Source organism: Oncorhynchus keta, unplaced genomic scaffold (genome assembly GCF_023373465.1).
Source record: "Oncorhynchus keta strain PuntledgeMale-10-30-2019 unplaced genomic scaffold, Oket_V2 Un_contig_24147_pilon_pilon, whole genome shotgun sequence".
Classification (NCBI taxonomy): Eukaryota; Metazoa; Chordata; class Actinopteri; order Salmoniformes; family Salmonidae; genus Oncorhynchus; species Oncorhynchus keta.
The window spans coordinates 70,767-84,826 of record NW_026283748.1 but is presented as its reverse complement, the minus strand read 5'-3'; the positions used below and the strand labels follow the sequence as shown (position 1 = coordinate 84,826).

The following is a 14,060-nucleotide window of genomic DNA, read 5'->3' as shown; positions in this document are numbered from 1 at the left end:
GACCACGTGTAACCACGCCAGACCACGTGTAACCACGCCAGACCACGTGTAACCACGTGTAACCACGCCAGACCACGTGTAACCACGCCCAGACCACGCCAGACCACGTGTAACCACGTGTAACCACGCCAGACCACGTGTAACCACGCCAGACCACGTGTAACCACGCCAGACCACGCCAGACCACGCCAGACCACGTGTAACCACGCCAGACCACGTGTAACCACGCCAGACCACGTGTAACCACGCCAGACCACGCCAGACCACGCCCGACCACGCCCAGACCACGCCAGACCACGCCAGACCACGTGTAACCACGCCAGACCACGTGTAACCACGCCAGACCACGTGTAACCACGCCCAGACCACGTGTAACCACGCCAGCCAAGGACATCCGGCTTCTACACCTGCAGTATCGTCTGAGACCAGCCAACCGGAAAGCTGATAATGCCCTCATGGCTGCGGTAAGTTAAAATTGCCTTGGCTGTGTGCTTAGGGTTGTTGCTTAGGGTCGTTTTCCTGTTGGAAGCTGAACCTTGACCCCAGTCTGAGGTCCGTTGTTCCCGATAGAGGCCAGAGCCCGTTGTGCCGATAGAGGAGGCCAGAGCCCGTTGTTCCCGATAGAGGCCAGAGCCCGTTGTGCCGATAGAGGGAGGCCAGAGCCCGTTGTTCCCGATAGAGGAGGCCAGAGCCCGTTGTTCCCGATAGAGGGAGGCCAGAGCCCGTTGTTCCCGATAGAGGGAGGCCAGAGCCCGTTGTTCCCGATAGAGGAGGCCAGAGCCCGTTGTTCCCGATAGAGAGAGAGGCCAGAGCCCGTTGTTCCCGATAGAGGAGGCCAGAGCCCGTTGTTCCCGATAGAGGGAGGCCAGAGCCCGTTGTTCCCGATAGAGGAGGCCAGAGCCCGTTGTTCCCGATAGAGGGAGGCCAGAGCCCGTTGTTCCCGATAGAGGGAGGCCAGAGCCCGTTGTTCCCGATAGAGGGAGGCCAGAGCCCGTTGTTCCCGATAGAGGAGGCCAGAGCCCGTTGTTCCCGATAGAGAGGGCCAGAGCCCGTTGTTCCCGATAGAGAGGGAGGCCAGAGCCCGTTGTTCCCGATAGAGGGAGGCCAGAGCCCGTTGTTCCCGATAGAGGAGGCCAGAGCCCGTTGTTCCCGATAGAGGAGGCCAGAGCCCGTTGTTCCCGATAGAGGGAGGCCAGAGCCCGTTGTTCCCGATAGAGGGAGGCCAGAGCCCGTTGTTCCCGATAGAGGAGGCCAGAGCCCGTTGTTCCCGATAGAGGAGGCCAGAGCCCGTTGTTCCCGATAGAGGGAGGCCAGAGCCCGTTGTTCCCGATAGAGGGAGGCCAGAGCCCGTTGTTCCCGATAGAGAGAGAGGCCAGAGCCCGTTGTTCCCGATAGAGAGAGAGGCCAGAGCCCGTTGTTCCCGATAGAGGGAGGCCAGAGCCCGTTGTTCCCGATAGAGGAGGCCAGAGCCCGTTGTTCCCGATAGAGGAGGCCAGAGCCCGTTGTTCCCGATAGAGGAGGCCAGAGCCCGTTGTTCCCGATAGAGGGAGGCCAGAGCCCGTTGTTCCCGATAGAGGGGAGGCCAGAGCCCGTTGTTCCCGATAGAGAGAGAGGCCAGAGCCCGTTGTTCCCGATAGAGAGAGAGGCCAGAGCCCGTTGTTCCCGATAGAGGCAGGCCAGAGCCCGTTGTTCCCGATAGAGGCAGGCCAGAGCCCGTTGTTCCCGATAGAGAGAGAGGCCAGAGCCCGTTGTTCCCGATAGAGGCAGGCCAGAGCCCGTTGTTCCCGATAGAGGGAGGCCAGAGCCCGTTGTGCCGATAGAGGGAGGCCAGAGCCCGTTGTGCCGATAGAGGCAGGCCAGAGCCCGTTGTGCCGATAGAGGGAGGCCAGAGCCCGTTGTGCCGATAGAGGGAGGCCAGAGCCCGTTGTGCCGATAGAGGAGGCCAGAGCCCGTTGTGCCGATAGAGGGAGGCCAGAGCCCGTTGTGCCGATAGAGGAGGCCAGAGCCCGTTGTGCCGATAGAGGGAGGCCAGAGCCCGTTGTGCCGATAGAGGGAGGCCAGAGCCCGTTGTGCCGATAGAGGGAGGCCAGAGCCCGTTGTGCCGATAGAGGAGGCCAGAGCCCGTTGTTCCCGATAGAGGAGGCCAGAGCCCGTTGTTCCCGATAGAGAGGGGCCAGAGCCCGTTGTTCCCGATAGAGAGAGAGGCCAGAGCCCGTTGTTCCCGATAGAGAGGAGGCCAGAGCCCGTTGTTCCCGATAGAGAGAGAGAGGCCAGAGCCCGTTGTTCCCGATAGAGAGAGAGGCCAGAGCCCGTTGTTCCCGATAGAGGGAGGCCAGAGCCCGTTGTTCCCGATAGAGGCAGGCCAGAGCCCGTTGTTCCCGATAGAGGAGGCCAGAGCCCGTTGTTCCCGATAGAGGAGGCCAGAGCCCGTTGTTCCCGATAGAGGGAGGCCAGAGCCCGTTGTTCCCGATAGAGAGAGAGGCCAGAGCCCGTTGTTCCCGATAGAGGGAGGCCAGAGCCCGTTGTTCCCGATAGAGGCAGGCCAGAGCCCGTTGTTCCCGATAGAGAGAGGCCAGAGCCCGTTGTTCCCGATAGAGAGAGGCCAGAGCCCGTTGTTCCCGATAGAGGAGGCCAGAGCCCCGTTGTGCCGATAGAGGAGGCCAGAGCCCGTTGTGCCGATAGAGGCAGGCCAGAGCCCGTTGTGCCGATAGAGGCAGGCCAGAGCCCGTTGTGCCGATAGAGGCAGGCCAGAGCCCGTTGTGCCGATAGAGGGAGGCCAGAGCCCGTTGTGCCGATAGAGGGAGGCCAGAGCCCGTTGTGCCGATAGAGGAGGCCAGAGCCCGTTGTGCCGATAGAGGAGGCCAGAGCCCGTTGTTCCCGATAGAGGGAGGCCAGAGCCCGTTGTTCCCGATAGAGGGAGGCCAGAGCCCGTTGTTCCCGATAGAGAGAGAGGCCAGAGCCCGTTGTTCCCGATAGAGAGGCCAGAGCCCGTTGTTCCCGATAGAGAGAGAGGCCAGAGCCCGTTGTTCCCGATAGAGAGAGAGGCCAGAGCCCGTTGTTCCCGATAGAGGAGGCCAGAGCCCGTTGTTCCCGATAGAGGCAGGCCAGAGCCCGTTGTTCCCGATAGAGGCAGGCCAGAGCCCGTTGTTCCCGATAGAGGCAGGCCAGAGCCCGTTGTTCCCGATAGAGGGAGGCCAGAGCCCGTTGTTCCCGATAGAGGAGGCCAGAGCCCGTTGTTCCCGATAGAGGGAGGCCAGAGCCCGTTGTTCCCGATAGAGAGAGAGGCCAGAGCCCGTTGTTCCCGATAGAGAGAGGCCAGAGCCCGTTGTTCCCGATAGAGAGAGGCCAGAGCCCGTTGTTCCCGATAGAGAGAGGGCCAGAGCCCGTTGTTCCCGATAGAGGCAGGCCAGAGCCCGTTGTTCCCGATAGAGGAGGCCAGAGCCCGTTGTTCCCGATAGAGGAGGCCAGAGCCCGTTGTTCCCGATAGAGGGAGGCCAGAGCCCGTTGTTCCCGATAGAGGAGGCCAGAGCCCGTTGTTCCCGATAGAGGAGGCCAGAGCCCGTTGTTCCCGATAGAGGGAGGCCAGAGCCCGTTGTTCCCGATAGAGGAGGCCAGAGCCCGTTGTTCCCGATAGAGGAGGCCAGAGCCCGTTGTTCCCGATAGAGGGAGGCCAGGAGCCCGTTGTTCCCGATAGAGGAGGCCAGAGCCCGTTGTTCCCGATAGAGGGAGGCCAGAGCCCGTTGTTCCCGATAGAGGGGAGGCCAGAGCCCGTTGTTCCCGATAGAGGAGGCCAGAGCCCGTTGTTCCCGATAGAGGGAGGCCAGAGCCCGTTGTTCCCGATAGAGGGAGGCCAGAGCCCGTTGTTCCCGATAGAGGAGGCCAGAGCCCGTTGTTCCCGATAGAGGAGGCCAGAGCCCGTTGTTCCCGATAGAGGAGGCCAGAGCCCGTTGTTCCCGATAGAGGCCAGAGCCCGTTGTTCCCGATAGAGGCCAGAGCCCGTTGTTCCCGATAGAGGCCAGAGCCCGTTGTTCCCGATAGAGGCCAGAGCCCGTTGTTCCCGATAGAGGCCAGAGCCCGTTGTTCCCGATAGAGGCCAGAGCCCGTTGTTCCCGATAGAGGCCAGAGCCCGTTGTTCCCGATAGAGGCCAGAGCCCGTTGTTCCCGATAGAGGCCAGAGCCCGTTGTTCTCGATAGAGGCCAGAGCCCATTGTTCTCGATAGAGAGAGAGGCCAGAGCCCATTGTTCTCGATAGAGAGAGAGGCCAGAGCCTGTTGTTCTCGATAGAGGGGCCAGAACCAGTATTTCTCATGTTCTATAATTGTCCAGCAGCCAAAGACACAATATTACACATATTAACAACCCACAGCAACAACCCATAGCAACAACCCACAGCAACAACCCATAGCAACAACCCATAGCAACAACCCATAGCAACAACCATAGCAACAACCCATAGCAACAACCCACAGCAACAACCCACAGCAACAACCCATAGCAACAACCCATAGCAACAACCCATAGCAACAACCCACAGCAACAATAAATATATAATATATATGCCATTTAGCAGACGCTTTTATCCAAAGCGACTTACAGTCATGTGTGTCTATGTATGGGTGGTCCCGGGAATCGAACCCACTACCCTGGCGTTACAAGCGCCATGCTCTACCAACTGAGCTACAGAAGGACCACAACCCATGCTTGTTGTTGCATCTTCAGATCTTCCGTCTTTCTACATTGGTGAAGGAGATCTTCATCTCTTGTCAAATCAAACCGCTGGCATTTGCAGTGCACTTTTGAGAACGGTGTTTTCCGGTAATTGAATTTTATAACATTTGCGTTTATAGCCTACTGCCGTGTGCACATCGCTGTGCTTAAGCTAAATGTCATGCTGCATGAACCTCATTGCTTTTAAAATGTATTTGACATATATAGTGGTTGTATTAGTTTGGGGTCTATCGTTACCACAACTCTCCCTGACTATGTTTGCAATATGTATTTCTCACACAGAAGGACAAGCTGACCAATAGACCAGGTCAACTGTTGGATAGTAGATCGACAGTGTTCGTTACTCATCTTGTCGGCTGACGAAAAGTAAAATGTGGACAGTTCTATCATCCTCAATTACGCGCCTCGGAATTCAATGAGGACGTGTGTGGCCTCCCCGGTGAGTCCGTCTTCACGCGTAACCTACTTCCAAGCTGCAATGCCTGTGACAAGGACCAGATCAAGTGCCGGCATTGGCTAATAAGAATTGCGATATCTGAGAGAGCCTGGTGAGTGAGAGGTGAGAGGAGCACAGGCGAATATCTGAGAGAGCCTGGTGAGTGAGAGGTGAGAGGTGAGAGGAGCACAGGCGAATATCTGAGAGAGCCTGGTGAGTGAGAGGTGAGAGGTGAGAGGAGCACAGGCGAATATCTGAGAGAGCCTGGTGAGTGAGAGGTGAGAGGTGAGAGGAGCACGGGCGATTGAGAGCAGGAAATTCTTATTATACTCACCCCAAGGCACAACGACCACAAGACATGGATTTGTTTATGAGGCATGACGACCAAACACTTCTATATATGTGTGTACCTGGCTGGCCAGTTCCCTGGTGGGAGAGATGACCAGAGCTCTGATGCCGAGGTTAGCAGGCTGTTTCAGGTGTGTCAGGAGAGGGAGACAGAACGCTAGAGTCTTCCCCGAACCTGTCGGAGCACACGCCAACAACTCACGACCCTGGGAGAGGGGTGAGAGAGATGCATACAATGATATTATTTAGGGTTCCATTCTATATATCCACACTCAGTCTGTGTTCCATTCTATATATCCACACTCAGTCTGTGTTCCATTCTATACATCCACACTCAGTCTGTGTTCCATTCTATATATCCACACTCAGTCTGTGTTCCATTCTATATATATCCACACTCAGTCTGTGTTCCATTCTATATATCCACACTCAGTCTGTGTTCCATTCTATATATCCACACTCAGTCTGTGTTCCATTCTATATATATCCACACTCAGTCTGTGTTCCATTCTATATATATCCACACTCAGTCTGTGTTCCATTCTATATATATCCACACTCAGTCTGTGTTCCATTCTATATATATCCACACTCAGTCTGTGTTCCATTCTATATATATCCACACTCAGTCTGTGTTCCATTCTATATATATCCACACTCAGTCTGTGTTCCATTCTATATATATCCACACTCAGTCTGTGTTCCATTCTATATATATCCACACTCAGTCTGTGTTCCATTCTATATATATCCACACTCAGTCTGTGTTCCATTCTATATACATCCACACTCAGTCCCTGTGTTCCATTCTATATACATCCACACTCAGTCCCTGTGTTCCATTCTATATACATCCACACTCAGTCCCTGTGTTCCATTCTATATACATCCACACTCAGTCCCTGTGTTCCATTCTATATACATCCACACTCAGTCCCTGTGTTCCATTCTATATATATCCACACTCAGTCTGTGTTCCATTCTATATATATCCACACTCAGTCTGTGTTCCATTCTATATATATCCACACTCAGTCTGTGTTCCATTCTATATATATCCACACTCAGTCTGTGTTCCATTCTATATATCCACACTCAGTCCCTGTGTTCCATTCTATATATATCCACACTCAGTCCCTGTGTTCCATTCTATATACATCCATACTCAGTCCCTGTGTTCCATTCTATATACATCCATACTCAGTCCCTGTGTTCCATTCTATATACATCCACACTCAGTCCCTGTGTTCCATTCTATATACATCCACACTCAGTCCCTGTGTTCCATTCTATATATATCCACACTCAGTCCCTGTGTTCCATTCTATATATATCCACACTCAGTCCCTGTGTTCCATTCTATATACATCCACACTCAGTCCCTGTGTTCCATTCTATATACATCCACACTCAGTCCCTGTGTTCCATTCTATATATATATCCACACTCAGTCCCTGTGTTCCATTCTATATATATCCACACTCAGTCCCTGTGTTCCATTCTATATATATCCATACTCAGTCCCTGTGTTCCATTCTATATATATCTACACTCAGTCCCTGTGTTCCATTCTATATACATCCACACTCAGTCCCTGTGTTCCATTCTATATACATCCACACTCAGTCCCTGTGTTCCATTCTATATATATCCACACTCAGTCTGTGTTCCATTCTATATATCCACACTCAGTCTGTGTTCCATTCTATATATCCACACTCAGTCTGTGTTCCATTCTATATATCCACACTCAGTCTGTGTTCCATTCTATATATATCCACACTCAGTCTGTGTTCCATTCTATATATATCCACACTCAGTCTGTGTTCCATTCTATATATATCCACACTCAGTCTGTGTTCCATTCTATATATATCCACACTCAGTCTGTGTTCCATTCTATATATATCCACACTCAGTCTGTGTTCCATTCTATATATATCCACACTCAGTCTGTGTTCCATTCTATATATATCCACACTCAGTCTGTGTTCCATTCTATATATATCCACACTCAGTCTGTGTTCCATTCTATATACATCCACACTCAGTCCCTGTGTTCCATTCTATATACATCCACACTCAGTCCCTGTGTTCCATTCTATATACATCCACACTCAGTCCCTGTGTTCCATTCTATATACATCCACACTCAGTCCCTGTGTTCCATTCTATATACATCCACACTCAGTCCCTGTGTTCCATTCTATATATATCCACACTCAGTCTGTGTTCCATTCTATATATATCCACACTCAGTCTGTGTTCCATTCTATATATATCCACACTCAGTCTGTGTTCCATTCTATATATATCCACACTCAGTCTGTGTTCCATTCTATATATCCACACTCAGTCCCTGTGTTCCATTCTATATATATCCACACTCAGTCCCTGTGTTCCATTCTATATACATCCATACTCAGTCCCTGTGTTCCATTCTATATACATCCATACTCAGTCCCTGTGTTCCATTCTATATACATCCACACTCAGTCCCTGTGTTCCATTCTATATACATCCACACTCAGTCCCTGTGTTCCATTCTATATATATCCACACTCAGTCCCTGTGTTCCATTCTATATATATCCACACTCAGTCCCTGTGTTCCATTCTATATACATCCACACTCAGTCCCTGTGTTCCATTCTATATACATCCACACTCAGTCCCTGTGTTCCATTCTATATATATATCCACACTCAGTCCCTGTGTTCCATTCTATATATATCCACACTCAGTCCCTGTGTTCCATTCTATATATATCCATACTCAGTCCCTGTGTTCCATTCTATATATCTACACTCAGTCCCTGTGTTCCATTCTATATACATCCACACTCAGTCCCTGTGTTCCATTCTATATACATCCACACTCAGTCCCTGTGTTCCATTCTATATACATCCACACTCAGTCCCTGTGTTCCATTCTATATATATATCCACACTCAGTCCCTGTGTTCCATTCTATATATATATCCACACTCAGTCCCTGTGTTCCATTCTATATATATATCCACACTCAGTCCCTGTGTTCCATTCTATATATATATCCACACTCAGTCCCTGTGTTCCATTCTATATATCCATACTCAGTCCCTGTGTTCCATTCTATATATATCCACACTCAGTCCCTGTGTTCCATTCTATATATATCCACACTCAGTCCCTGTGTTCCATTCTATATATATCCACACTCAGTCCCTGTGTTCCATTCTATATATATCCACACTCAGTCCTTGTGTTCCATTCTATATATATCCACACTCAGTCCCTGTGTTCCATTCTATATATATCCACACTCAGTCCCTGTGTTCCATTCTATATATATCCACACTCAGTCCCTGTGTTCCATTCTATATATATCCACACTCAGTCCCTGTGTTCCAATCTATATATATCCACACTCAGTCCCTGTGTTCCATTCTATATATATCCACACTCAGTCCCTGTGTTCCATTCTATATATATCCACACTCAGTCCCTGTGTTCCATTCTATATATCCACACTCAGTCCCTGTGTTCCATTCTATATATATCCACACTCAGTCCCTGTGTTCCATTCTATATATATCCACACTCAGTCCCTGTGTTCCATTCTATATACATCCACACTCAGTCCCTGTGTTCCATTCTATATACATCCACACTCAGTCCCTGTGTTCCATTCTATATATATCCACACTCAGTCCCTGTGTTCCATTCTATATACATCCACACTCAGTCCCTGTGTTCCATTCTATATACATCCACACTCAGTCCCTGTGTTCCATTCTATATACATCCACACTCAGTCCCTGTGTTCCATTCTATATACATCCACACTCAGTCCCTGTGTTCCATTCTATATACATCCACACTCAGTCCCTGTGTTCCATTCTATATACATCCACACTCAGTCCCTGTGTTCCATTCTATATACATCCACACTCAGTCCCTGTGTTCCATTCTATATACATCCACACTCAGTCCCTGTGTTCCATTCTATATACATCCACACTCAGTCCCTGTGTTCCATTCTATATACATCCACACTCAGTCCCTGTGTTCCATTCTATATACATCCACACTCAGTCCCTGTGTTCCATTCTATATATATCCACACTCTCATCAGTCTGTGTTCCATTCTATATATATCCACACTCAGTCCCTGTGTTCCATTCTATATATATCCACACACTCATCAGTCTGTGTTCCATTCTATATATCCATACAGTCATGCATCTCTGTGTACTCACATGCATCATCAGGGGTATAGCCTGCATCTGGATGGGCGTGGGTATGGTGAGTCCAGCTGCGGACAGGTTCTGGAGGACGCGTGGGTTCAGGTCGTACTCGGACTGCAGCTCGGAGAAGGTGCACACTGGGTCAGGCACGTCACAGCCATGCACGTTGATACGATGTTGCATACGGACACGGTTCACCTGACAACACACAGAGATGAGATTCAACAGGTAGACAGAGCGAAGAGCTGTGTGTGTGTGTGTGTGTGTGTGTGTGTGTGTGTGTGTGTGTGTGTGTGTATACCTTCTCTTGGTGGAGGTGTTGGAGTCTCTTCATGGATGTCTTGTCTCTGTCCCTCCCCTCCTTCAAGCCTTTAGACTTCCTGTCTGCAGAGGAGGTCCACAGGATGCCCTCGGTCTCCTCACACGCCACTACAACAAAACGACAGGGACCATCAGAATGCTGAATTCATTCATGGGTCATTTTAAACAACAATAAGCTCCAGTTGAAACACACAGAACACACAGAACACACCGCTGTGGAAAGATGCCCAAAAAGCAACACATTAAGTTTTGGAAATGGCCAAGTCAAAGTCCAGACCTAATCCCAATTGAGATGTTGTGGCAGGACTTGAAACAAGCATTTCAAGCTTGAAAACCCAAAAATGTCACTGAGTTAAAGCATTTCTGCATGGAAGAGTGGGCCAAAATTCCTCCACATCGATGTGAGAGACTACAGGAAGTGTTTGGTTGGAGTCTTTGAAGTTAAAGGTGGACTGATCAACTACAGGAAGTGTTTGGTTGGAGTCACTGGAGCTAAAGGTGGACTGATCAACTACAGGAAGTGTTTGGTTGGAGTTATTACAGCTAAAGGTGGACTGATCAACTACAGGAAGTGTTTGGTTGGAGTTATTACAGCTAAAGGTGGACTGATCAACGACAGGAAGTGGTTGGTTGGAGTCACTGCAGCTAAAGGTGGACTGATCAACTACAGGAAGTGGTTGGTTGGAGTTATTACAGCTAAAGGTGGACTGATCAACGACAGGAAGTGGTTGGTTGGAGTCACTGCAGCTAAAGGTGGACTGATCAACTACAGGAAGTGGTTGGTTGGAGTCACTGGAGCTAAAGGTGGACTGATCAACAACAGGAAGTGGTTGGTTGGAGTCACTGCAGGTAAAGGTGGACTGATCAACTACAGGAAGTGGTTGGTTGGAGTCACTGGAGCTAAGGTGGACTGATCAACGACAGGAAGTGGTTGGTTAGTCACTGCAGCTAAAGGTGGACTGATCAACGACAGGAAGTGGTTGGTTGGAGTCACTGCAGCTAAAGGTGGACTGATCAACGACAGGAAGTGGTTGGTTAGTCACTGCAGCTAAAGGTGGACTGATCAACTACAGGAAGTGGTTGGTTGGAGTCACTGGAGCTAAAGGTGGACTGATCAACTACAGGAAGTGGTTGGTTGGAGTCACTGGAGCTAAAGGTGGACTGATCAACTACAGGAAGTGGTTGGTTGGAGTCACTGCAGCTAAGGTGGCACAACCAGTTATTGAGTGTAAGTGGACAATTACTTTTACACAGGGGCATTGGGTGTTACATAACTTTGTTAATTGAATAAGTACACTATTTTTTTGCCATTTGTAAACACAGGTTATCTTTATCTAATATTAGGTTTTGGTTGAAGATTTAACATTCAGTATCAAAAATAGAGAATCAGAAAGGGGTAAATACTTTTTCACCGCACTGTAGAACACAAGCCTCCAAATACTACCTTCAGCCTGAGTATCTTTCTTCTTCTTTGCAGTCTTCTCCTCATCCTGTCGTTTCCTTTTCCCTGCAGCAGCATCTCCCTCTCCCTCCTCGTCTTGCTTCTCCTCCGCTCTCTGCTCCTGGTTGCCGTGGGTTGTTCCGGTCCCGAAAAAAGTCGATCCCATAGTGGTCAGATACATCTTTCTCTTGAGATCTCACCACCTGGAACGCACACACGTACCATAAATACATATAACTATTGTTAATGACAAGAGTATACTACTACTACTACTACTACTACTACTACTACTAAAACTAGCAATACTCCAAGACCGCTAAATCCTAATGTGATATATGTCCTGATACATCTCACTGCAAAACGTTCAGAATAATGTTAGTTAACCAAAACAATCGAAAGTTACATAGATAATATCATCCGGGACTTCAATTTATGAGAATAAACGAAACATTGAGTTCGAGATGTATTCATTTTAAACCTGAAACTAGCTAATTTAGCTGGACTGTGTCTCTACAGATCGAGGGCAAGACACGCTAACGAACCGCTCAAATCTTTGCAGGGTTCAAATACTACTCGCTGAACACGAATAGAGAAATATTGGACATCGTCCTCATTACCTTAAATCGTTCGGCATCTTTACCAAACCTCTTGAAATCAAATTTCGCTCCGGCTCCGAGTTTACGAAACAAGTCGAAGGCGTCCATTGAAACAGCGTGGAGACGAGGAAAAGGCATGACGACTCGATCCCAGTCTAGTTCAACCAACCGGTGAGTCGTGGATTGATTATAAAGCCTGGATATGTTTGTGGTTGTACCTCGTGTCCACATGGTGTCGCCATTGTCTCATCAGTGGAATATGGAAAACAAAGTATAACGTATTTCGTTTGCATGGTTACGTTTGGTATTTTCCATGTCTCAAACGGCAGTATTTGTCGTTGAGGACGTTACTATATTATTGAACAACACTGTGATGTGTTTACGTCCTCTACAGATCCTCTCTCATTAACGAGACAGGAGTTGACAGGAGTTGAGAGAAAACATTCAGCTAGTGTCATGGAGACAGAATACCTAATAATGATTTAGTTTAAATGTTTTACAATTTACTCAATAAATGACATGTATTTATAAAGACCCTTTTTTTCATCAGCCGATGTCACAAAGTGCTGTACAGAAACCCAGACTAAAACCCCAAACAGAAAGCAAATGCAGGTGTAGAAGCACTGTGGTTAGGAAAAACTCCTCCAAAGGCCAGAACCTAGGAAGAAACCTAGAGAGGAACCAGACTATGAGGGGTGGCCAGTCCTCTTCTGGCTGTGCCGGTGGAGATTATAACAGAACATGGCCAAGATGTTCAAATGTTCATAAATGACCAGCATGGTCCAATAATAATAATCACAGTCGTTGTAGAGGGTGCAACAGGTCAGCACCTCAGGAGTAAATGTCAGTTGGGTTTTCATAGCTGATCATTAAGAGTTAGAGACAGCAGGTGCAGTAGATCATCAAAAACAGCAGGTCTGGGACAAGGTAGCACGTCCGGTGAACAGGTCAGGGTTCCATAGCCGCATGTAGAACAGTTGAAACTGGAGCAGCAGCACGATTAGGTGGACTGGGGACAGGCCAAGTAGTCCTGAGGCATGGCTCAGGGCTCAGCGCCTCTGGAAGGGGAGGGAGAGGAAGAATACTTCATTCATAGGACACCGGAGACAAGGCTGAGTATAGCCCACGAAGATATCCCCCACGGCACGGATATGTGTTCAAATATTTAAAATTCAAATGTAGGTACCGTGATGCTACTGTAGTTAAATGCTACCGTGATGCTACTGTAGTTAAAATGGTACCGTGATGCTACTGTAGTTAAATGGTACCGTGATGCTACTGTAGTTAAATGGTACCGTGATGCTACTGTAGTTAAATGGTACCGTGATGCTACTGTAGTTAAATGGTACCGTGATGCTACTGTAGTTAAATGGTACCGTGATGCTACTATAGTTAAATGGTACCGTGATGCTACTGTAGTTAAATGGTACCGTGATGCTACTGTAGTTAAATGGTACCGTGATGCTACTGTAGTTAAAATGCTACCGTGATGCTACTGTGGTTAAAATGGTACCGTGATGCTACTGTAGTTAAATGGTACCGTGATGCTACTGTAGTTAAATGGTACCGTGATGCTACTGTAGTTAAAATGCTACCGTGATGCTACTGTGGTTAAAATGGTACCGTGATGCTACTGTAGTTAAATGGTACCGTGATGCTACTGTAGTTAAATGGTACCGTGATGCTACTGTAGTTAAATGGTACCGTGATGCTACTGTAGTTAAAATGCTACCGTGATGCTACTGTAGTTAAAATGCTACCGTGATGCTACTGTGGTTAAAATGGTACCGTGATGCTACTGTAGTTAAATGGTACCGTGATGCTACTGTAGTTAAATGGTACCGTGATGCTACTGTAGTTAAAATGGTACCATGATGCTACTATAGTTAAATGGTACCGTGATGCTACTGTAGTTAAATGGTACCGTGATGCTACTGTAGTTAAATGGTACCGTGATGCTACT

At 48.6% G+C, this 14,060-nt stretch overlaps 1 protein-coding gene across 1 annotated transcript; it reads right to left on the bottom strand.

The window, feature by feature from the left end:
* Nucleotides 1-5,517: 5,517 nt before the first annotated feature.
* LOC118377856 (probable ATP-dependent RNA helicase DDX52) lies at nt 5,518-12,230 on the bottom strand. The gene is made up of 5 exons (XM_052505580.1): nt 12,119-12,230; nt 11,505-11,704; nt 10,041-10,168; nt 9,752-9,937; nt 5,518-5,718 (listed from the first exon to the last, which is right to left on the bottom strand). Exons 2-5 carry the CDS (start codon nt 11,680-11,682, stop codon nt 5,533-5,535), a joined length of 678 nt encoding a protein of 225 aa, XP_052361540.1. The 5' UTR covers nt 11,683-11,704; nt 12,119-12,230; the 3' UTR covers nt 5,518-5,532.
* Between the last annotated feature and the right edge of the window lie 1,830 nt (nt 12,231-14,060).

What these genes read in the sequence shown, in the direction of transcription:
- LOC118377856 (XM_052505580.1), bottom strand. Translation starts at nt 11,682, where the DNA reads ATGTATCTGACCACTATGGGATCGACTTTTTTCGGGACCGGAACAACC. An exon ending in GAAAGATACTCAGGCTGAAG is followed by an intron (nt 10,169 to 11,504) that starts GTAGTATTTGGA and finishes GTTTTGTTGTAG; the next exon opens with TGGCGTGTGAGGAGACCGAG. An exon ending in AACACCTCCACCAAGAGAAG is followed by an intron (nt 9,938 to 10,040) that starts GTATACACACAC and finishes GTGTGTTGTCAG; the next exon opens with GTGAACCGTGTCCGTATGCA.